This window comes from Artemia franciscana, chromosome 1, assembly GCF_032884065.1.
Source record: "Artemia franciscana chromosome 1, ASM3288406v1, whole genome shotgun sequence".
NCBI lineage: Eukaryota > Metazoa > Arthropoda > Branchiopoda > Anostraca > Artemiidae > Artemia > Artemia franciscana.
In genome coordinates, this window is record NC_088863.1 from 15,160,265 (window position 1) to 15,186,155 (window position 25,891).

The following is a 25,891-nucleotide window of genomic DNA, read 5'->3' on the forward strand; positions in this document are numbered from 1 at the left end:
GGCGGAGTTTACATCAGGGGAAGGGGACTGTAAACTTCCAGTTATAGGTTACTGTCATTCGAAGCTACAATGGTACCCTTGCTATGCTTCACAGCAAGACAAATTTACAAACAAAAATCACGTAGATCTAGACAGTAGGTTAAAAAACTCACATTAAACATTTGTCAAAGATCTTATGATACCCTGCTAGTCCTCATGGAAATGGAAAAAAAACAGACATACCAAAGGTATGAAAACCTATTGAAAAGAGCGATTTTCCTTGTTTTTCAGGATGGGAGGCTCAAAGCGTCTGTTCGGAGTTTTATACCATAATACATCGATTAGCTATCGTAGAAACCCATGGCGTTTCGGTCCTCTTTGGACTGGAATCGCTGTTTTTGCCATGGAACAGCAGAAAATGGCACTTCGTTGTGATTTTTCAGTTTTTGAAAAAAAGGCGATAGGTGGAAGACTGTAAATCTATAGGTTTGGGTTTACGGCAATAGCGATTCGAATGGTTGCACTTTTCATTTCGACTCACTACCTTTGTTCAAAATCACCGAAAAATTTGCTGGCCTAAATAAATATTATCATTCGTCAATCAGCTTTAAACTAAAGGTTCTTTGAATTAGAAATTATTTTTCAATATTTATTTTTAAACTTCGGTTACTGCTGTGGTGATTCACTGTTTGATAGGTTGCAGCTATTGTTCTAACAATGATGAGAAAAAGTACAAATTAAACATCACCTCAATCACCAAGAATAATAAAACTTGAAGAAAAAGAAGTAGAGGTCTTAGTCAACAGACTGGATACGTTCCACTATTCAGACAGAAAGGTATTTATATTTCACAAGGTGCCTCTACCACCGCCGAAGTTCTGAAGTTTCCCTGGACAGGAAATTTTGACAGAGATTTTTGAGAACAGGGTTCTCCAAAATCTCTAGAGAAATTAACATCTTTAAATATAAGAACGTTAAAACGAAAAGAAAATTGTTAGTTTTTGGAGATATTTTGAAGAACCCAATTATCTCAGAGCCCAATTTTCAGGGGATACCCCATTTTTTTCAGACATGGTAAGAGCATGTCTTCAACTTGCGGTTAGCTACCATCATGCTTTGTATGTTATCGACACATTTTTCTAGAAAATTTGTTCTAGTAAATAATTACCTGATTTTAGAAACCCAAAGCCGACTAATTGGGGGTTTAACTGGGGCAAGCTGCCCTTGGCACCGTATCTGGGAGGATTCAACTGGGGTGTTGCCCACTTTGGTTGCATTTTTTACTTTGATTCATAGTTTTTACTTATATTTGAGACGGGAAGGAGGCTCTGTAATTAATTCGTTGACCCTAAATTGGTGGCTCTGCTGTAGGGGGGTCCCGCCCAGGAACGGCTCTTAGACTCTCTTGGGTCCCAGTATTGGCAGGCTGCCACGTTGTTGGTTTAAGATCCTAATGGGCATTTCACGGGTTCTGATGGCTTCTTTAAGTTACACTGATTGATTCATCTCGATACATTCAAATTTTTATCCTGTTTCAATTCCCTTGAGCATAAACTGTAACCGCGAAAGGCTTATGGCCACCCATTTTCAACTTTATGGGAAATTATTTATATTTTACGTTAACTAGCTTGTTAGACATAATAACACAAATCATACATAACATAAACATGCTTAATATTAACTATAAATGTTGATTAAGGAATTTAGTAAAACAGTTGATTTTAATAGAACTCATTAATTCTAATATATTATTTTCTAGCCAATAGCATGCAAATCATATTCCCACCAGTCGAGTTTGAGCATGCGCAATGAAGCAGATCAAAAAAATAATCTAGTTGGCACAAAGACAAATAAATACAAAAAGTAAATAGCTTAGGAAGGTACATAAAACACGAACCCAAACTGTAAATTTCAATGTGATTTTTTGCAGAAGGCTTAATGAAAGATGTGCTCAATTTCAAAAAGAAGGTTATTTATATGATTTACATTATGAAATACAATAAGCTTATACAATTCATCCCACCCCATTTGCAGAATTTCTTATCAGCGGAGAAAATAAAAGCTCTAGCTCCTTTTCTTATTTCTCGTGAAGGAACCGGCCAAAATTCCTGTAAACAAAAATTGGCTATATTGCTTTGTTCAAAAAGTTTAGCTTCACTTACCAGAGTATTATCGACAATTATAGTAAAGAGGGATTCGTCAGTAGAATGGAAGTGTCCAAGGATAACATTTTCTGAGGAATTACAAAAACAGAATCGCTAAAGAATTACTCAATTTCTGGTCTATATGAAAATCCTTTGGGGGATAACTTTGAACGCAAAGTAGATTTGCGAACCTTTTAAACTTTACATATATATATAAATTTATAAATGGAATTTTCCCTCTGAATTAGGGGTTCATGACAGTCGATAAAATTAAACGCTCGCTAGTCATATCTCTACAAATAATCATCTACAGAAATGATTCACTCATTGGTTGTATTTTCTGAGCAAACAAACAAAACATAATTAAAAATATTTAGCCTTCTCGCTAATATTGATCAGCATATTGTCACACATATACTGGTAATGGCAGGGCAATAAATCCTCAATTATGCTCTGATTATCCTTATCCCCATTACTATGATTACAATTTAGTCTTCATTTACTGTATTTTACTATTTACGATTGGCCCCAGGGATGCTATAGCCTTCAAGGGTGTGCTAATGTCATCGTTCGAAACACTAGCTTTTGCACCCTGATAACGGGTAACGTGACTTTTTATTTTAGTCAGATTGATCCATACCACCACTCCATGAGGCGAAATTGGTCTGATTGCAGCTTTGAGTAGGCATGCTGTCTTATTTGGAGTTAAGCTCCAATTCTTTCTCACCATTCGATGGCACTGGATTAGCGAAGCTTTAGCACTTCGCACCGCTTTCACTTTACTGTGTCAAATTTGCAGTTTTCTCTTTACAGTCAATTTATGTATTTTTTCACATATACCTGTTTTAATTTACTTTTTGGTCCTTTTCAAGCCCATTTTAGACTGTTCGTGAATCCAAACTAAATTTTTGTAGAATAGGGCCTCCTTAGCCCGACTTCTTACGGCTTAGGTTTCAAACCAATCAGAGCCAAACAGGTTAAAGAGCAATTTTTGTCCATAAGCTCAGAAGTATAAAACATCTAATACGATTTTTGGGCGTGGCAGCGACATTTTAGAAAGTACCGTCCCGTCACAACTTTTAGCTCTATTTTCTCTCTTTAGTAAATGTGTACTTGTCAACTATAGATAAGATAAGATTTATTGCAAAAAGCTTGTGGACCATAGCAACACAGAATAGAGTCTACAAACGAAGCTCGGGAACAAAATATAACTTTAGATAGTATATAAAAAAAACAACAAGAAAAAGACAAAAAAAAAACACACCAAGGTTAAACATTTTAACCAACAAGCACCAATCATATTAAAGCTCAGTTCCTAAAAACTATAAGATAGCTATACCCTCAAACCGGTTCCCTATGTTTAATCCCTAAACGAAGAAACTTACAAAAGTGTTTGATAGCACATGCATTTCTCTCAGCCATCCGCTAAATTAACCAGCATTCACTCCCAAACAGTTATTCAAAATATTCATTCCGCAACTCAGACAGCTCTTCACACTCGGATACAAAATGGAACAAATTCTCATTCACATCTCCACACATAAAATAGGGGTCAGCCATATGCCTAAACTTTCCCAAAAATTTCCTTCTCTCACCTAAATTCAAACTATCTCCTCTTACCAGCGACAAATTCTTCAAGTCTTCTCTATTCAACCCAAAATATAACTCCTTCCCCCACCATTTTTTAGCTTGGGAGTAAAACCTCAAAGACATAGATTGGTGCTTATGATCTTGCCACTCTTGGATTTCTTTGTCATTCAGGGTTCGCTGCATCTCCTTCCATATATTTTACTGTTTGGTCCTTCTTGGGGGACCTTTTTTAGGCGGTCCGTGCCCCAAAACTATATTTTTCTACATTAGGGTCTACTTAGCCTTACCACTCGCAGCTTCTTTCATCAAGATTAGTCTTACCCGTCAAAAGTTACGAGCCTGAGAAGATTTGCCTCATTTTAGAAAATAGTTGGGGAAACCCCCTAAAAGTCATACGATCTTAACGAAAATCACACCATCAGATTCAGCGTATCAGAGAACCTTACTATAGAAGTTTCAAGCCCCTATCTACAGAAATGTGGAATTTAGCATTTTTTGCCAGAAGACAAATCACGGATGCGTGTTTATTTGTTTTTTTTGTTTGTTTTTTTTTTCTCAGGGATGATCGTACAGTGATCCTAGAATGTTGCAAAAGGGCTCAATCTAACGGAAATTAAAAGTTCTAGTGCCCTTTTTAAGTGACCAAAAAATTGGAGGGCACCCAGGCCCCCTCCCACGCTCATTTTCCCCCAAAGTCACCGGATCAAAATTCTGAGATAGCCATTTTATTCACCATAGTCGAATAGCCTAATAACTATGTCTTTGGGGACGACTTACTCCCCCGCAGTCGCCGTGGGATGGGCTGCAAGTTACAAACTTTGACCTGTGTTTACATATATTAATGGTTACTGGGAAGTGTACAGACGTTTTCAGGGGGATATTTTTTTGGTTTGGGGGGAGAGTTGAAGGGAGGTTACGCGGAAAGATCTTTCAATGGAGGAACGTTTTATTGGGGAAGAGACTTTCAATGGAGGGGGCGCAGGATTTTCTAGCATTATTTAAAAAAAAACAATGAAAAAATAAATATGAAAAGTTTTTTCTACTGAAAGTGAGGAGCAGCATTAAAACTTAAAACGAACAGAAATTATTACGCATATGAGGGGTTTACCTCCTCGTAATACCTCGCTCTTTACGCTAAAGTATTTTTAGTAATTTCAACTATTTATTCTACGGACTTTGTGAATCAGGGGTCATTCTTAAGGAATTGGGACAAAATTTAAGCTTTAGTGTAAAAAGCGAGGTATCACGAGGTGCGAGCCCCCTCATATACGCAATAAAAACATACGAATATAGATATTCGCTAGGTAAGTTAATTCGTAAGTTACGTATATTTTTTACTTATGTAAACGTTCGTAAAAAATTAAAAGTTATAGTTGCCTTTTTAAGTAATCAAAAAAGTGGAGGGCAACTAGGCCTCCTCTCTCGTTCCTTTTTTTCAAAATCGTCCGATTAAAACTATGAAAAAGCCATTTAGCCCCAAAAAAAAAATTAAGATGCAAATTTCGTTTTAATTATTTATGCGTGGAGAGCCAAGATAAAAAAAAATGCATTATTTAAAAAACGTCCAGAAATTAAACAAAAAAAAACAAGTTTTTTTTAAATGAAAGTAAGGAGCGACATTAAAACTTAAAACGAACAAAAATTACTCCGTATATGAAAGGGGCTTTTCCTCCTCAACACCCCGCTCTTTACGCTGAAGTTTTTTACTGTTCTAAATATAGAGTTAAGAGAAAGAGTCAAACTTTAGTGTAAAGAGCGGGGCGTTGAGGAGGAAAAGCCCCTTTCATATACGGAGTAATTTTTGTTCGTTTCAAGTTTTAATGTCGCTCTTTACTTTCATTTAAAAAAATTTGTTTTTTTTTGTTTAATTAACAGAAAAGATCAAGCTTGACCACCTTGGCTCTACTATAATGGCTGTCTGTGAACAATAGACAATTTGCAGAATTTAGAGCCCTTTACCGAGAATACTTGCAGGTCATGTTATCCCAAGGGGGATGCACTGAACATATTGACTATCTGTAGGAAAACAGATATGTGAATGTTTAGATCCTATACCGAAGGAGGTCAAGGGGGCTTATCCACCTTTTATCCCTGGCTACACCACATCCTCCTTGTATTCCTGGCCATGGAGTCTTTCGAGAGGGAATAAGAGTATTGTAATTGCATTGAATAATAATAAACTTCTTCTTTTTCTTCTTCTACGATGGCAACAAGGTACTTTTGACCCCCCCCCCCAAAAAAAAATAGCTCTAAGCTTGCCACTTCTAAGTTTGATACCTGCGATAATGGACCATTCTTCACGCTCCAGAATAATAAGTTGTTGTTTTTTTTTCGTATGCTGCGACACGAGACACTGATTTTTTAATGATGTAACTTGGGCAAATAAACCATTCACGAGTTTATCCTTATATTCTAGCTTAGACTGCAGACAATCTACCCGATTATTTGTTTCACTTGCGTCACTTTCCACACGCGTGCATCTTTTCTCATAATTCATGAACAGTTATATGTATATATTGCACAACAGTCTTCACACTATGAAGGGCTCTAATTTCCATCACGTCTGATTGCAAAGTTTCCAACAGCTCCACGATTCTTCCAATATCTTCTGCATTTTTTTTCTCACAATCCTATCGTAAAATTTTGCAACTAGAATCCAGAATAGAATCTTCTGACGTGGGCCCTTTATCCCCTGTTATAATTTTAGGGTTGACTTTGGACTTATCCTTGATTTATTACCACTCTCATTACGACCATCAGTTTTTACTTTCTTATCTTTTCTCTTTCTTCCCATTCTCATAGACAATTAAGGCAAATAAAATTCCCAAAGAAGGCAATCTCGAATCAATTACATGCCAAGTGGTTCAAAAGGGCTTTATATTTTCCTTATTTACTGTGACACCAACATGGCTTGGTTATTGTTCATCCGTCCATTTCACTGGTCACTTCTAGACCACTGCACTAACGATGTTAACGGAATGGAAGCATAACCACAATCTTCAAAGTACAGTTACAGATTGTTCAAACTTTCTCATTACTTGTGTGATCAGATGTTGGCGTAATAAACTTCTTTCTATGCAAAAAATCAATTGGCCCCGTACCCAGGTGAATCACAGGTAAACAAATAATCCGTGAAATGTACTTTTTTATTTTTATTTAAGGTTACAAACATTTTTCAGACTCCATGCATAGACACAAACTCAAACCTGTAAATGCTGTTCATATGGTGTTTGAATAAGGATTCGCAGATTTATTCATTAAGCGTGCCGATTCGTGATTAAAGAAGGTGCATAGCTCCTATTTCACACGTCAAGACCCGAACGTTTAGATATTTATTTTTCATTTGCAATGTGGGAAGATGGTCAGACATCATTGGTACTAATGTTCTTTATTTCCACAAGAAATGTCTTAAACTACCATTTTGATTCTTTCCCTTTCTTTGTGGATCTTCTGAAACCTTTATTTAGACTCATTAGATGAAATTGACTCCAAGTAGTTAAATATGATTCAGGTAGTATTGGAAGGAAGATTAACATACTTACCATTTCAAATTGCTAGGCTAGAAAGAATCAATGATCACATTATTTTTCAAAATTCTCTTACTTAATTTTATCCTTCCTCCTCGAGTATAAGCTGCATTGGATTTCCTATCTTTCAACTACTAATAACTCACCACATCACCCAGCCACCGGAGGCCAGCAAAGCTACGCAAGCCTCTCCTGCATCCCAATCTATTCAAAGCCCCCCTCTTTACACCCTCTCAGGAAGCTCCCATTTCCTTCAAATCTTTCTTTATTACATCCTCCCACCCCAACTGCGGACGACCTTTTTTCCGTTTAGCCCTAGACAGTTCGCCGAAAAGAAAAATCTTTGGTAATCTATCATCATTCATTCGCAAAGCGTGCCCTAGCCATCTCAACCTTTCTCTCATTATAGCCTTGGAAAGCGGGATTGAACCACACTTTTCATACTGCCTACTGTTTGAAATACGGTCAGTCAACCGAATGCCCAGAACAATCCGTAGGCAGTTTCCCTGGAAAACATCTAGCAAATCCTAATCTGATTTTCGGAGCACCCATGCATCAGAGCCATATTTGACAATGTCATCACTGTAGCTTCCAATATTCTAATCTTGGTTTGAACGCTTATCTTTCTATTCTTATAAACCTTTATAACAGTGAAAAAACACCCTGAGCCTTGGCGATTCTACTTTAACATCTTCACTGCTCCGACCATCTTTACTGGTAATACTACCAAAGTAAGTGGAGCTGTCTACCTTAACAATCATTTCGTTATCCAATGTAAACTTTTCATCTTCACTTATTCCTAGCCTTAGTGATTTAGTCTTCTTAACATATATTTTCACAGCTATTTTAGCACCTTGAACTTGCAAAACCTCTAAGAGTTTGTTCATCTTTCTTTAAGTTTCCAAGATTTGCCTTCTGGCACGGGTTGTTTTACAAACACAGGTTTTCCTCCTACTTTGGAGCTACCTTTCTACTGCTTGAAATTGGTGTAACTGTTAAATACTGGGTCTATTTATTTTGTTGAACAAATTGCTAATGCTGTGACATTTTAATCAGTTATTTTTGGCCAAGGGATAATAGTCAATTTAAATCTGAATAGTTTTCTCTTTTTTATTCTACATAGCTCATCATAAAGATAATGGAAAATTGGTAAGAGCGGGAAACCGGCACTAGAGTTGGGTACATTTTGTTTGATGTAGTTCAGTTTGTTTATTTAATTACGCATAATACTACTACTACTACTACTAATAACTCACTGCAGCACCAAGCCGCCTGAGGCCAACACAGCTACGCACGCTCCTCCTCCAACCTAATCTATTTAAAGCCTCCCTCTTTACACCCTCCCAGGAAGTTCCCATTTCCTTTAAATCCTTATTTATGACATCCTCCCAACCCAGACAAGGACGACCTGCTTTCCGTGTAGCCCCAGACGGTTGGCCAAAAAGGACAATCTTCGGTAATCTGTCATCCTTCATCCGTAGAACGTGGCCTAGCCATCTCAACCTTTCTTTCATTATAGCCCCAGAAAGCGGGATTGAACCACACTTTTCGTACAACCTACTGTTTGAAATACGGTCAGTCAGCCGGGTACCCAGAACAATCCGTAGGCAATTTCTCTGGAAAACATCTAGTAAATTTTCATCTGCTTTTCGGAGTGTCCATGCTTCAGAGCCATATTTGACCACTGTCATCACTGTAGCTTCCAATATTCTAATCTTGGTTTGTAGGCTTATCTTTCTATTCTTCCAAACTTTTTTTAACTGTGAAAAAACACCCTGAGCTTTAGCTATTCTACTTTTAACATCTTCACTGCTCCCACCATCTTTACTAATAATACTACCAAGGTAACTGAAGCTCCCAACCTGATCAATCTTTTCGTTACCTAAGGTCACCTGTTCATCTTCACTTATTCCTAACCTTAGTGACTTAGTCTTCTTAACATTAATTTTCAAGCCTATTTTAGCACCCTGAACTCGTAAAACCTCTAAAAATTCATTCATTTTGCTCACACTTTCATCTAATATGCTTAAATCATCAGCATAATCTAAGTCCAGGAGCGTTCTTCCTCCCCGTTTGATTCCATGGTCTCCAATTGCCTTTCCTGTGCTCCTTAAGACGAAGTCCATCAAAATGATCCATATAAAGGGGGATAGAACACAACCCTGCTTAACTCCTGATTTAATACAAAACCAGTTGCTAACCTCATTTCCTACCTTAACCGCAGCAGTATTATCAAACAGTTCGTGGTAACGAACTGTAGTAAGGAGCGACCCGGCTCAATAGTAACCAAAACTCTAAAAAATGGAATTTTGATACCAATAGCTACATCAAAAGAATCGCATTTTAATGCTGGTTTTAAATATATAAGTTTCATCAAGTTTAGTCTTACCCATCAAAAGTTACGAGCCTGAGAAAATTTGCGTTATTTTAGAAAATAGGGGGAAACGCCCCCTAAAAGTCATAGAATCTTAACGAAAATCACACCATCTGATTCAGCGTATCAGAGAACCCTACTGTAGAAGTTTCGAGCTCCTATCTACAAAAATGTGGAATTTTGCATTTTTTGCCAGAAGGCAGATCACGGATGCGTGTTTATTTGTTTTTTTGTTTTTTTGTTTTTTTTTTCTTTTCCCCAGGGGTGATCGTATCGACCCAGTTGTCCTAGAATGTTGCAAGAGGGCTCATTCTAACGGAAATGAAAAGTTCTAGTGCCCTTTTTAAGTGACCAAAAAAATTGGAGGGCACCTAGGCCCCCTCCCACGCTAATTATTTTCCCAAAGTCAACGGATCAAAATTCTGAGATAGCCATTTTATTCAGCGGAGTCAAAAAACCTTATAACTATGTCTTTGGGGACGACTTACTCCCCCACAGTCCCCGTGGGAGGGGCAACAAGTTACAAACTTTGACCTGTGCTTACATATAGTAATGGTTATTGGGAAGTATACAGGCGTTTTCAGGAGGATTTTTTTGGTTTGGGGGAGGGGTTGAGAAGAGGGGGATATGCTGGGGGAACTTTCCTTCGAGAATTTGTAATGGGAGAAGAAAATTTCCATGAAGGGAGAGCAGGATTTACTAGCATTATTAAAAAAAAAACAATTAAAAAATAAAAGTGAAAAAGCTTTTTCAGCTGGAAGTAAGGAACAGCAATAAAACTTAAAACAAACAGAAATTATTACCCATATGAGGGGCTCACCTCCTTCTAATACCTCGCTCTTTACGCTAAAGTATTTTCGGTAATTTCAACTACTTATTCTACGGCTTTTGTGATTCAGGGGGTCATTCTTAATGAATTGGGATAAAATTTAAGCTTTCGTGTAAAGAGCGAGGTACTGACGATGGGGCGAATCCCCTCATATATGTAATAAAAACATGAGAATACAAAAGTTCTTTACGTAAGCTAATTTATAAGTTACGTAAATCTTTTACCAATAAAAAGATTCGTAAAAAATTAAAAGTTCTAGTTGCCTTTTTAATTAACCAAAAAATCGGGGGGCAACTAGGCTTCGTCCCCCGCTCTTTTTTTCTCAAAATCATTCGATCAAAATTATGAGAAAGCCATTGAGCCAAAAAAAAAATATGCAAATTTCGTTTTGATCATTCCTCTGCGGAGAGCCAAAATCAAAACATGCATTGATTCAAAAACGTTCAGAAATTAAATAAAAAAAACAAGTTTTTTCAACTGAAAGTAAGGAGTGACATCAAAACTTAAAACGCACAGAAATTACTTCGTATATGAAAGAGGCTGCTTCCTCATCAACGCTTCGCTCTTTACGCTAAAGTTTTTTACTGTTTTAGAAAGAAGAATTGAGAGAAAGAGTCAAACTTTAGCGTAAAGAGCGGGGCGTTGATGAGGAAGCAGCCTCTTTCATATACGAAGTAATTTCTGTGCGTTTTAAGTTTTGATGTCACTCCTTACTTTCAGTTGAAAAAACTTGTTTTTTTTATTTAATTCTCGTACATAGCGCAAATCACTTTAATGTATTTTTCTGGTATACCATATAACGATAAGACCTTTGTTAACGCTGTTCTATCAACAGAATCGAAAGCTTGCTCATAATCGATAAAACTGAGGACCAAAGGTGTTTGACAACGAAGGGACTTCTCAATTATTAACCTAAGAGTGAAAACATGGTCGACACATCCTCTACCTTTTCTAAAACCGCATTGTTCTTCCCTTAAAACTTTGTCTACAGCATGTCTCAGTCTAAAAAGTATCATATTACTCAGTAATTTGCTACCTACAGAGACCAGACTACACAAGATAATGCAAAGTGAAAGAATTAAAATTGTAACCATACTTTTAATTGCTAGAACAAATGATTATACGGTGTTTGGTATAAAATTGTCTAAGAATTATCAAAACTTTTTTAAATTATCCAAATTCCAATTCTCCTTTCTACCTAATGATATTCTTCGAAAATTCTTTGGCTTCATACATGGACTAGAACTTTAAAGATAATTCATTTTTAACTAAGGATTTGCGGATTTTTGTCATACAGCATGCCAGACTTGTGACTAATAAAGTTGCATTTTTCACACGACAAAACAAATATACAAGACTCAACTACTTAAATATATCAATTACATACTGAGGGCACTGCTTTTGGTACACATGTTTAGTACTAGTGTTGGTGGATTCCGCAAGAATAATTTGAAATTACCAGCAATCAAGTTCTCTTATCTTTTCCATGATCGGTACAAACTGTTTATAGACACCATAAATGGCCTCACTAAAACAACAAAACGGAATCCAGGTTATATTTGGATAAGGATCAGCAGTCTTGCTCCTTTTAGATGCCGAATATTTCACACAACAACGGAATGATGGAAAACTATAAAATTTTCAATAATCGTTTACGGTTGTTAAAGCTAGTGTCTTTTGAATTCATAAGAATTTTGTTGGATCACTGAAATCCAGGTTCTTCTTTTTTTTCTAAGCTGAAAAGCAGAGAAAAAAAAAACATGAAGGTAAGGAGCGATGTCAAAATTTTAACCAAACACTGGACTGTCCTCCCCCTCAATGCCCCGTTCACAATTTTAAACGTTTATTCCTTACAGGAAATGTTTAAAAATGACTCTACCAGTGCCCTTTCTATCCAACTTTCCAAAAGCTGAAGACAAGCAATTAAACAGTGTGCTTTTAAAATTATGTCATAGTTTTATCCATTTTCAGTTTTCATATGAATTTCCAATGGGTCCTTCAAATCAATTTGAGAACAAACAGCTCCCAATACCAATGACACAATTATACAACTACAATGGTGAAATGCCATGATAAACAATGTAGGAAACTTCTCTACTACAGCTTCACAAAGGCCAGAAAGGGTCCTTTATTACTTAGTTGCAGCTAATTTGATTTGATCTTACTTTCATCAACTTGGCTGATCTACGGTTCATCAACTTCACTCAAATCTATATTGCCCCACAACGATTCTATAGTTTTACAATATTGTCAATAGAAGTTCTTTTATTTCCCGCTTTCCCTTGAGTGTTTTCTTTTCCCAGTGGTTTCGGTCATCCCATCAAATACGACGTACATCTTAGCAGTCATTTCTGGTGGATAATACAACTCTTGCAGTACATAAAACAACATCTATACGTTAGAAGAGAATTTGAGAGCCTTTGAGGGCGGTCGGGAGATAGACAAAGCTCTATCGGGACAAAAATACCAATTGAATTAAGTAGCAAATGAAAATAAACTTTCGCGTTTGAAATTTGCGCCGGGGGAATTTTTATGTCACTTCGAAATACTGATTCGGAAAGAACAATTAAGTAAAACGTACTTACAAACTAGATCTACGTAGCATGGGCAACGCGAGGTGTCGCGGCAACGTTTGTTCGGCTTCACCGAGTAAAGTGTTGCAAGAGCAACACTTTGGTTTTGTTTCCCCACTTCGATCCGCTGGAGTTGTTAATCTGTAAGGATCTTAAATTAAATACTATAGACACCTATCTCATAGTTATCCGTGATTTTGTAGAGCGAAGAAAACATAGCTACGACTCAACTGAATTGTTTCCATCTATATTGATTGCGTAAATACTTAATTCTAGGTTACAGTGAGTGATAGACCATCGATACAAACTTTCTTGCCGTCAGATTTACAGAGATCGAGTACAATTTGCACCAGTTTGCACAAATTTCTAGCCCAAAGTGAACTGATTCTTACTTACAAGTCCCTCTCCCGTAATAAGACATCAATTTCACCAGAATCAAATAAATGGATACACAAACTAGCAAAAGTTTCAAACACCTCATCACTGAAGATGATTGACGATTATTACTAACAAGTCCCCGACATGTCTTACTTACCACTGGAACCAAATTGGTCTTACGATCAAATACACCAGAAACAAATAATAGGTACACCAACTAGCAAAAATTGCGAACTTCTCATTGCTAAAGATGATTATGAGCTAACAGCCAACTATTGCTTAAAACTCCCCTATATATCTCACAATTGGTATCGGTCCATTTTTGGTTTCAGTGTGTACCTTACTACTGAAGTTGTCAACCCCTTTAAACTTTCAAACTGGTATATCTCATGAAGGAAATCTTCTACCAAAAAAATGGATGACGTATACTTCGATCTGCTCATCAAGAGCTATCAACTGCCGTCGATAAAAAAAAATCCATCTGTCTTAGTTCAAGTTGACTTTTTTGCCGTAGCCCAAGTTTCTAACGTGTAATTTGAAATCAGCATAACAAGTAATTTGAAATCAAACAGTTCGTGGTAACGAACTGCAGTAAGGAGCGACCCGGCTCAATAGTAACCAAAACTCTAAAAAATGGAATTTTGATACCGATACCTACATCAAAAGAATCGCATTTTAATGCTGATTTTAAATATATAAGTTTCATCAAGTTTAGTCTTACCCATCAAAAGTTACGAGCCTGAGAAAATTTGCGTTATTTTAGAAAATAGGGGGAAACGCCCGCTAGAAGTCATAGAATCTTAACGAAAATCGCACCATCAGATTCAGCGTATCAGAGAACCCTACTGTAGAAGTTTCAAGCTCCTATCTACAAAAATGTGGAATTTTGTATTTTTTGCCAGAAGGCAGATCACGGATGCGTGTTTATTTGTTGTTTTTTTTTCCCAGGGGTGATCGTATCGACCCAGGTGTCCTAGAATGTTGCAAGAGGGCTCATTCTAACGGAAATGAAAAGTTCGAGTGCCCTTTTTAAGTGACCAAATAAATTGGAGGGCACCTAGGCCCCCTCCCACGCTAATTATTTTACCAAAGTCAACGGATCAAAATTCTGAGATAGCCATTTTATTCAGCGTAGTCGAAAAACCTTATAACTATGTCTTTGGGGACGACTTACTCCCCCACAGTCCCCATGGGAGGGGCAACAAGTTACAAACTTTGACCAATGCTTGCATATAGTAATGGTTATTGGGAAGTATACAGGCGTTTTCAGGAGGATTTTTTTGGTTGGGGGAGGGGTTGAAAAGAGGGGGATATGCTGGGGGAACTTTCCATCGATAATTTGTCATGGGGGAAGAAAATCTCCATGAAGGGATCGCAGGATTTACTAGCATTATTTAAAAACACAATGAAAAAATAAATATGAAAAAATCTTTCAGCTGGAAGTAAGGAACAGCATTAAAACTTAAAACAAACAGAAATTATTACCCATTTGAGGGGATCACCTCCTCCTAATACCTCGCTCTTTACGTTTTTTACTGTTTTAAAAAGAAGAATTGAGAGACAGAGTCAAACTTTAGCGTAAAGAGCGGGGCGTTGATGAGGAAGCAGCCTCTTTCATATACGAAGTAATTTCTGTTCGTTTTAAGTTTTAATGTCGCTCCTTACTTTCAGTTAAAAAACTTGTTTTTTTATTTAATCAGCATAAAAATCCGATTCTTTTGATTTATCTATTGGTATCAAAATTCCGTTTTTTTTGGAGTTTCGGTTACTATTGAGCCGGGTAACTTCTTACTTACAGTTCGTTACCACGAACTGTTTGATACTCTGTGGTTCAGCATCTTGAGGTGGCAAGAAAAAAATCGTGCTATGCCCAGGTCCTTTAATATGTTTTAGAATCGCCTGTGCAGTCAGGGTCATATTGTATGCGCATGTGGTTGATTAAAAATAAGCTGGATTAGTGGAATTGGGATGGTTTCAAGGTGGTTTCTTTATGATAGATTGGGAATTGCAGCATATAACTCGCCCACTATAGACGACAGGCTGCAACATCTTAAAAAAGAAGAAGATATACGAAAAAACAGCTGTTTTCTGTTTTTCCAAAAAAAAAAAAAATAGAACAGAACAGAAAGTAGAAATAAGTCACCCTGTTTTTGACAGACCTGTTTCTGTTCTGTTTTTTTTTCCGTTTCTGTTTTTCTGAAAAACAGAAGCAGCGCTGATGGTTAATTCATGCTGTAAAAATGTGATTTTCTAAGATTTTTTTTTTCTCTCAAACTTAAGAAAATTTTTAGGGCAGTATCACATTTTCGTCCATGTCCTCATTTTGAATCGTGAAATAAACAAGCAAAATTAATTAGGTAAATTTGACAACGCTACTTGTTCGTAAAACTCAAACATTATCAATTTGATGACTCCTAAAGACAACTACAAATTAAAGTGAAGGTTGCATCATCTTAAGCTGTTTGGCACAATATGTGTCAAACAGCAATTGTTTTGTATTTTGTAAGAATTATTCTGTTTTGTAAGATATTTTTTATATTTTCGAAGAATCATTTTGCATTTTGTTGTTACTGTTTTGTATTTTTGTACTATTTTTATATTTGTTGTATATTTTGCACTATTCTGCTGATTTTTTATCCGCGTTTATTTTTTTATTTAGCATCTGCTACTAGAAATAGCGGCACGTGAAGGTCTGTTTATTAAAAATGTGTTTAATAAGTTTTCCAAGATATACATGGCGGTGTAACTTTTCACTTAGCCAATTAAAACAATAAGGTAAAATTTTCACTGTCTTAGGTACTTGAAGGATTAAAGCTTCAATTGTGGAAGACCCATTTGCCCCGCACATGTCACATTCAACAAAACTTCGAAGCTTCTTAGATATGACACGCAATGGGCCTTACGGACTAAGGATATGCGGTAGTGGAGCATTAGCTATTCGACTCCAACAAAGATTGGAAATAATATTAAGCAGGAGACGTACATTAATAGCTTTAGGTAAAAGGAGCTTAAAGCAAATCCATGCAAGAGTGCCAAAAAAATTAAAACGAATTCTATTCAAGTTAAGACATTTATGAAACAAATTTGCAAACCAATAAAGAGGTAATTAATCCAACAATTGTCCTACAGTCAAAAACGTCTTAGAACTCACTGGAATTTGTGCTTCTTGTACAACCCACAATTTTGGATATAACACCAAAGCATAAACCGTTTCTTTTTCAATTCTCCTTGTATCCCGGGGAAGCACCCCTGTCCAACAATGTAGAGGGGTTGGGGAATATCCGTTCGACTATACCGTTAAAAACAGTTCACAAATTTGCAAATCTATCAAGAAGTACTTGACCCAACGATTATCCAGTGGCTGAAAGCGTCTTAGTACTCCCTGGTAGTTGTGCTGTTTTGTACCACCACTAATTTTCGATACCCAGATCCATACCCCTCCGTTTACGTCATAAAATGCTTATTTTTCATTTTTCTTTCCTTTCCGGAGAAAAGGCCAGGGGGGAGTACTAACAAACCATGATGGATAAACTGAATGAACAACCGTTAATATCGTTTTCCAGTGAAAAGTGTTGACTGGATCTCGGCTGTGTTACGTAAAGAATGAGTCACTATAGCAAGAACGATCTTTCAATTAATACTTCTGTGAAATTCTTCAATTACAAGGAAATAATGATGATAAACAACACTCCTCCTTCACAAAATGAAAAGTAAAAGACAACCGAAATTATTTGATGCAGTATCTCACCTAGCTTACTCTCTGCAATATTAAAGGGTAAACATAAGGTAAAAAAAAAAGAAACAAACAAGAGAGGTTCGAAATGTCTCAACTTTCGGCCAAGAATATCAGCTTAGGGACAGAACTCAAAGCATGTACTGTATGAATGATTAAGTGCACATATGTGCGTGTCTGAGCGCCTAAGCCAATCAAATATCATATTTTATCAAAAGTGTTTTATTGAGGAATTTATTTAATTGTTAGTATCATCACAAAATAAAGCCATAGGCGCAAAGAACGAAAAAAATTAAAGTACTTCGATGGTCATTAAAAGGGTCAGTACATGTCACAAAAATGAACTAAAAATAAACAGTGATTTGCTCAGGACTGAGCAATGCTAAAAAATAACAATACATAAAGAGAAAAAAAAGAAATCCTTCTTACAGCATAAAACTGGAAGAAGTTCTTTTTCCATGAATAGAACCATTAAAAAAAAACAAAACAAACTACTAAATCAGAGTTAGACTAAAAACAGGATGGGAAGCTTAAGTTAGCTTTATCTGCATTAAATATAAACTATTCGAACATTGCAGGTTATCTTGGTTTCTTCTTAATAATACCCAAAACTAAAACAAATAACGTTAAAAGTTCAGATCAAAACAGCCTTTAAAACACACCCCCGATAAATTGTGGAAACTACCTTAGAACAATCATAAGTACTTACTTTTTCAATTCCTAAAAGCACATCGATCCACTTTACCCCTACTCACACTCACCATTCTAAATAGATAGGTAGCACATTTTATATAGATTCCGCTATCCATCATGGGCAGACGGGTGAGGATAAAGTGAAGCTGTGCAACTTTAGGGATTTATGATTGTCTTGAAGTGGTTTTATTTCTTTTTGGGGTGGGGGATTCCTTCAAAGGGTCCCAGGAACTGTGCCTTTACCCAACTTATTACAATTAAAAGCTTATGTTGATACAGCACCTTTACTTTCAAAACCAAAATAAACTGAAAATCATACCAAACATCCCACAGTTAATACACAGCATCAAAAGGCAAGGGCAAGAACACTAGCTACAGAGTAGCAGTTTTTAGATTAAAACAAAACATCAAGGGCAGAGTTTTGAAAACATCAAAATGAATACGATGTAATTTTGACAGACTCCTCTTTTCACATAGCTTTACCGTCCATGGAAAATTTTTTACTGCCTGTTCCCCAGCCGAAGAGAACTTTCGGTGGACACCCTTGTATAACTATTAGCGTAAGAGAATAAAACAATTTGCCCATTGTTAAGATCTGTCGCAGACAAATAGTATCAAATCTAGTGATAATAATAAGAATGTAATAAAAACTCATGGAGTAGGAAGACTCTGGCAGTCCATATTTAAAGCATACTTAAAATATATTATTAATTCGTCAAACCAAAGACAATGGAAATCAATTAAGAGTCAGGTTTTTTTGTACTTTTACACGGGTGGACAGACATAAAAGACCCACCACCGCATTGATTCCAGGATCAAATTATGGACTAGGAGAAATAAGCGATAACAGTTTGTATCTGATAGACTTTTTAGCTATTAATGACTGAATTGTGGAGGTTACATGGTTTCCGCATAAGACTATTTTAAATCTTTGCGGAATTATCTGACGGAAACACCCAAAATGGGATATCCAGGTTCTTCATTAAAACATATTTGATTTTCGATAGTTTCATTTGGAATATTACCCTCCAGTTTTAAAGGATTAAAGATGAAATCTTTTGAAATTAGAAATCAATGGGATGAAAAAAAAAAAAAAAAAAAAAAAAAAAACACTCGATATAATTTGGTGACAAACAAAAACTCGAAGTGGTTTGTTCCAACTCAAAATTCATACAGTGTGATTAGGCTAGTTGAATTTGAGCTGGCATTGGTGAAAGAATTTGGGGTTCTTTACTCTTCCTTTCATTTAAAAGTGTCAGAAAAGGCAAATATGGAGCAGTATAGTTAAATTTGTATTTAATAGACTTAATACGTCTAAAAACTTTAATTTTAATTCCAGGTTCCAAAAGACGGCCATGATTTTCTCATTACTAGTTTCATTATTAGTTTATTTCAGTTCTTCATAATTTTCAGTTTAAACTAAAAGATGGTAAAAAAAAGAGGACCCAACGGAGCTACATCAGACTTTAAATGGCGTTAGCGATTTTCTTTTCCGACTTTAGAACCAGCTCCCCTCTTAATACTTTTCCATTATCTTCAGGTTCAACTAGGCAGAAGCAAAAAAAAAACTATTCAGACTTTGGGCAATTATGATCCCTTGGCCAAATATAACCGACTAAAAATGTAAAAACAATAAAAATGTGTCCAGCAAAATAAATAGACTTCCAATACTCCACAGTTGCACCAATTTCAAGCAGCAGAAATGCAGCTCCAAAGTAGGAGAAAAACATGTGTTTGTAAAACAACCCGTACCAGAAGACAATTCTTGGATACTGAAAGAAAGAAAAACATGTGACAGCCAATACTCAATAGGAAAGGACAAAATTAGGAGATAGAATAAAGAAAAACAATGTGCACATTTGATTCTTCTACAGGTCAATTATAAATTTTGCCCTCTGCTTTGATGATTATGATCTACCAAAATGCTCAAACAGAAAAAGAGAATCCAAAGCAACAGCTTTTTATTTTCATTATAATTTTTTAGTTAATCTTTTTCTTTCGGATGGTCTGATTTATTTTTTATTTGTCCATTAAAGAAGCTCCAGCATGTTTATAAGTTTTTTATGACTTTTTTTATTTTATTTATTTTTCTTGGCGAATCGTAGCATTTCGATTTTTAAATGTGAATTGTAGTTCAACTCATAGGTGATATATCTCGTTGTCTATTGTATTAACTTGAAAATTCCACGACTTGAGGAAAGGGGTTGCCCTACTGATGAAAAGACAATACGTTAATATTACTGCTGCTAGCAGTACTACATATAGTCAAAACTATTTCTAGTAATATCAACACTACTGTTTTGACTACCATTATAACTATGCCTAAGGACATGAAGGTGAGATTTTCAAGAAATTTTGTGGGGGGGGGGAGATGAACTGAATCAGAACAGGCCCCTGTACGCAGGTTGTCAAATGTGTATAAAAGCAATATCTTAGGAATTTTTCGGTGTGTAAAGTTGAAACTAAAAGGGCTTGTCGTCAGGGATGTTGAACTAACCAAAAGAAAATATTTGCATCCTAATACTACTGCTTCTACAAATTCTTTAGCTACTGTTACTATTATTACTACTTCTATTGCTACTACTGCCACTCAAGCATAGGCTACTGCAATTAATTCTACTGCTACTACTATTACTGCTACTGCTATTAAAACTAAGAATATTAAGGCGAAAAATTTGGGATATATGGAAACTGTATGGAACTAATTCGTAACACACTATGCCAACATAGGTTGTCAAGCAGATGCATCAGAAATGCTTCAGGAACAGTTGATGGTATGCATTCAGCTGAAAGTTTCAGCGTTTGTTGAAGGGGATATTGAAGAAACCAAAGGTGATATATGCATACTGCTACTAATGCTGCTACAACTATTACTACTGCGCATGCTAAGAATATTAAGGCGAAGGTTTTAAGGAATAGTTAGGCGGAATTTGATTTAAATCAAAACAAACTATGAGCTTATGGACTTTCAAAAGGTGACAAAGCAATATCTCAAGAACAACTTATATTATTAATTTACAGCTTTAAGGGTAGGTTTTGGAGGATTTAGAACCGAAAACAGAAGAGTAATAGGAACAAGTCTCCTGCTTTTTGGTGACCTTTTCTGTTTCATTCATGCCTCTGTTTATTTCATTTTTATTATTTCTATTTTATGTCTATTTTTGTTCGTTCTGTTTATTTTATTCCGTTTCTTAAAAAGAAACAGAACGATGTCAGTGCTTATTCTCAACCATAAATTATAATCAAAAGAAAATCCTTTGACAAAACCTGTCACTTTCTAAAAAGAAAGAAAGAAGAAAAACAAGACACATGACACCAACATATTCTAATAATTTATTAGGTACTGTTTCTTGTCTAGAAAATCAAGTTTCTACTAAACAACAGGATATCAGATCATTTATTCATATTAATTAAGAAAGCTCGAAGTAATCTAACATAGATCTTCCGCTTTCTCAGTTAATAACTTTATCTTTTCAGGTGAGAATTTAAATTTAAATTTGATGGCTGTTATATTTCTTTTAATGAGGCAAATGAAAAGGCTGTGTTAAGTCAACAAAACGATTTTACTTCCCGTCATGTTTTACCTTTCTTATTAAAAATTTAACAGCAAAACAATGACCATAAATGTTTTCCAAGTGAACTATTTGAAAAATTTTATATTTTTAATTTAACATTAAATATTTTAATGATTAATTAATTAATTAAATTAATTAAAGTTAATGTTAAATTCACATTAATATTTTAAATTAACAGATTAAGATGCGTTTTTTTAAAGCTGAATATTATAGCGATGAGAAATTTAATTTTAATATTTCATGAGTTATTGTCATAGACGTATCTTACTTCATGTAATCAGAAAGTCTCCGTGACACCCAACTAATCTCGGCTCTGAAAACAATGATGTGTTTAACCGAGTCACATACATCTTCAGGTAAATTTTAAACCATTCAGTTGGTTTCTGATAATCATTGTAAGCATCTTTCTTTTTCTTTGTCATACCTGAAGGCAAGCGAGCATTCCATACAGTTTCTATAGAAGTATATAGGCAGCATATTTTCATTTGAATAGCCGGAATCTTACATGTAGTCTTATATTTAGAAGATTTTAGTAAAACTGATATATATAGTTTTACAAGCAGAACAATCTTGCAGAAAGTACATTTTCATTTAAGTAGGACGAATTTTACATGTAGTTTTACAGGCAGTACATTTTAGTACAATTTATATGTAGTCTTACAAACAGCACAATCTTACAGACGACAGTATATTTTCATTTATATGAGACGAATCTTATATGTAGTCTTACAAGCAGTACGTTTTCATTTAAATGGGACGAATTTTACATGCAGTCTTACAAGAAGTACAATATTATAGGCAGTACATTTAAGTGAAATTTAGACTGCAAGTAGTATAATCTTAAAGACAGTATATTTTAGTACAATTTATATGTAGCCTTACATGCAGTACAATCTTACAGGCAGTACATTTTAGTACAATTTTAAGTATAGTCTTACAGGCAGTTCACTTTCATTTAAATACGACGAACTTTACATGCAGTACATTCTTACATGCAGCACATTTTCATTCAAATGGGACGAATTTTACATGCAGTCTTACAGGCAGTACATTTTAGTACAACCTATATGCAGTCTTACAAGCAGCATGTTTTCATTTAATTGCGACGATTTTACATGTAGTCTTACAGGCAGAACATATTCATTTAAATGGGACGAATTTTACATGTAGTCTTACAGGCAGTACATTTTAGTACAATTTATATGTAGTCTTACAAGCAGCATGTTTTCACTTAAATGCGACGATTTTACATGTAGTCTTACAGGAAGAACATTTTCATTTAAATGGGACGAATTTTACATGTAGTCTTAAAGGCAGTACATTTTAGTACAATTTATATGTAGTCTTACAAGCAGCATGTTTTCTATTAAATGCGACGATTTTACATGTAGTCTTACAGGCAGTACATTTTAGTACAATTTATATGTAGTCTTACAGGCAGTACATTTTAGTACAATTTATTTGTAGTCTTACAGGCAGTACAATTTCATTTAAATGGGAAGAATTTTACATGTAGTCTTACAGGCAGTACATTTTAGTACAATTTATATGTAGTCTTACAAGCAGCATATTTTCATTTAAATGCGACAATTTTACATGTAGTCTAACAGGCAGTACATTTTAGTACAATTTATTATGTAGTCTTACAAGCAGCATGTTTTCATTTAAATGCGACGATTTTACATGTAGTCTTACAGGCAGTACATTTTAGTACAATTTATATGTAGTCTTACAAGCAGCATATTTTCATTCGAATGCGACGATTTTACATGTAATCTTACAGGCAGTACATTTTCGTTTCAATGGGACGAATTTTACATGTAGTCTTACAGGCAGTACATTTTAGTACAATTTATATGTAGTCTTACAAGCAGTATGTTTTCATTTAAATGCGACGATTTTACATGTAGTCTTACAGGCAGTACATTTTCATTTAAATGGGACGAATTTTACATGTAGTCTTACAGGCAATACATTTTAGTACAATTTATATGTAGTCTTACAAGCAGCATATTTGCATTTAAATGCGACGATTTTACATGTAGTCTTACAGGCAGTACATTTTCATTTAAATGGAATGAATTTTACATGTAGTCTTACAGGCAGTACATTTTAGTACAATTTATACGTAGTCTTACAAGCAGCATATTTGCATTTAAATGCGGTGAATTTACATGTAATCTTACAGGCAGTACATTTTCATTTAAATGGGACGAATTTTACATGTAGTCTTACAGGCAGTACATTTTAGTACAATTTATATGTAGTCTTACAAGCAGCATATTTTCATTTAAATGCGACGATTTTACATGTAGTCTTACAAGCAGTACATTTTAGTACAATTTATATGTAGTCTTACAAGCAGCATGTTTTCATTTAAATGGGACGAATTTTACATGTAGTCTTACAGACAGTACATTTTAGTACAATTTATATGTAGTCTTACAAGCAGCATATTTTCATTTGAATGCGACGATTTTATATGTAATCTTACAGGCAGTACATTTTCGTTTAAATGGGACGAATTTTACATGTAGTCTTACAGGCAGTATATTTTAGTACAATTTATATGTAGTCTTACAAGCAGCATATTTTCATTTAAATGCGACAATTTTACATGTAGTCTAACAGGCAGTACATTTGAGTACAATTTATTATGTAGTCTTACAAGCAGCATGTTTTCATTTAAATGCGACGATTTTACATGTAGTCTTACAGGCAGTACATTTTCATTTAAATGGGACGAATTTTACATGTAGTCTTAAAGGCAGTACATTTTAGTACAATTTATATGTAGCCTTACAAGCAGCATGTTTTCATTTAAATGCGACGATTTTACATGTAGTCTTACAGGCAGTACATTTTCATTTAAATGGGACGAATTTTACATGTAGTCTTACAGACAGTACATTTTAGTACAATTTATATGTAGTCTTACAAGCAGCATATTTTCATTTGAATGCGACGATTTTACATGTAATCTTACAGGCAGTACATTTTCGTTTAAATGGGACGAATTTTACATGTAGTCTTACAGGCAATACATTTTAGTACAATTTATATGTAGTCTTACAAGCAGTATGTTTTCATTTAAATGCGACCATTTTACATGTTCTTAATGGAAAATATTGAATTAGATCCTAATTTCTTTTACCGATAGTTCTCTATGTTTTGTTTTATTAATTTACGTCTGTTTTCTTTTCTTTTCCCTTCTTCTTCTTCTTATTTTTTCTTACCTTATATTTCTGTTCTTGATGATTGAATGAATACTGTCACCCGTTACGGGCAGTGCTCTCTTAGGGTGTAGTTAGTTTATAATGTGTGATTTGTTTTTTGTTAATAAATGAATTGAAAAAAAAAATTAAATGGGACGAATTTTACATGTAGTCTTACAGGCAGTACATTTTAGTACAATTTATATGTAGTCTTACAAGCAGCATGTTTTCATTTAAATGCGACGATTTTACATGTAGTCTTACAGGCAGTACATTTTCACTTAAATGGGACGAATTTTACATGTAGTCTTACAGGCAGTACATTTTAGTACAATTTATATGTAGTCTTACAAGCAGCATATTTTCATTTAAATGCGACGATTTTACATGTAATCTTACAGTACAAATTAAAATAAAATTGTACAAACAAATAAAATTGTACATTTTAGTACAATTTATATGTAGTCTTACAAGCAGCATATTTTCATTTAAATGCGACGATTTTACATGTAATCTTACAGGCAGTACATTTTCATTTAAATGGGACGAATTTTACATGTAGTCTTACAGGCAGTATATTTTAGTACAATTTATATGTAGTCTTACAAGCAGCATATTTTCATTTAAATGCGACGATTTTACATGTAATCTTACAGGCAGTACATTTTCATTTAAATGGGACGAATTTTACATGTAGTCTTACAGGCAGTACATTTTAGTACAATTTATATGTAGTCTTACAAGCAGCATATTTTCATTTAAATGCGACGATTTTACATGTAATCTTACAGGCAGTACATTTTCATTTAAATGGGCCGAATTTTACATGTAGTCTTACAGGCAGTACATTTTAGTACAATTTATATGTAGTCTTACAAGCAGCATATTTTCATTTAAATGCGACGATTTTACATGTAATCTTACAGGCAGTACATTTTCATTTAAATGGGACGAATTTTACATGTAGTCTTACAGGCAGTATATTTTAGTACAATTTATACGTAGTCTTACAAAAAGTGCGATCTTACCGGAAGTACATTTTCATTTAAATGAGACGAATTTTACATGTAGTTTTACAGGCAGTACATTTTAGTGCAATTTATATGTAGTCTTAAGAGCAGTACAATCTTACAGGCAGTACATTTTCATATAAATAGGACAAATTTTACATGTAGTCTTGCAGGCAGTACATTTTCATTTAAATGGGATGAATCTTACATGTAGCCTTATAAATATACCCTGTTTTGTTTCATGGCTTGGGGATTGAAATGAACTTTTAAG

At 34.9% G+C, this 25,891-nt stretch overlaps 1 protein-coding gene and 1 long non-coding RNA gene across 5 annotated transcripts in view; both read right to left on the reverse strand.

The window, feature by feature from the left end:
* Positions 1-419, reverse strand: part of LOC136026183 (uncharacterized) — a 29,404-nt gene extending 28,985 nt beyond the window's left edge. The window contains exon 1 of the long non-coding RNA XR_010617233.1: positions 223-419. This is a non-coding gene — a long non-coding RNA (uncharacterized LOC136026183). The remainder of the gene's footprint in view (positions 1-222) is intronic.
* Positions 420-17,333: 16,914 nt separating this feature from the next.
* The window catches only part of LOC136026191 (lysophospholipid acyltransferase 7-like), a 150,295-nt gene continuing 141,737 nt past the window's right edge, over positions 17,334-25,891 (reverse strand). For all 4 annotated transcript variants that reach the window (XM_065702514.1, XM_065702521.1, XM_065702529.1 and 1 more), the window contains one exon: positions 17,334-19,592. In XM_065702514.1, the coding sequence (XP_065558586.1) occupies positions 19,389-19,592 (204 nt within the window). In that variant the 3' untranslated portion in view covers positions 17,334-19,388. The remainder of the gene's footprint in view (positions 19,593-25,891) is intronic.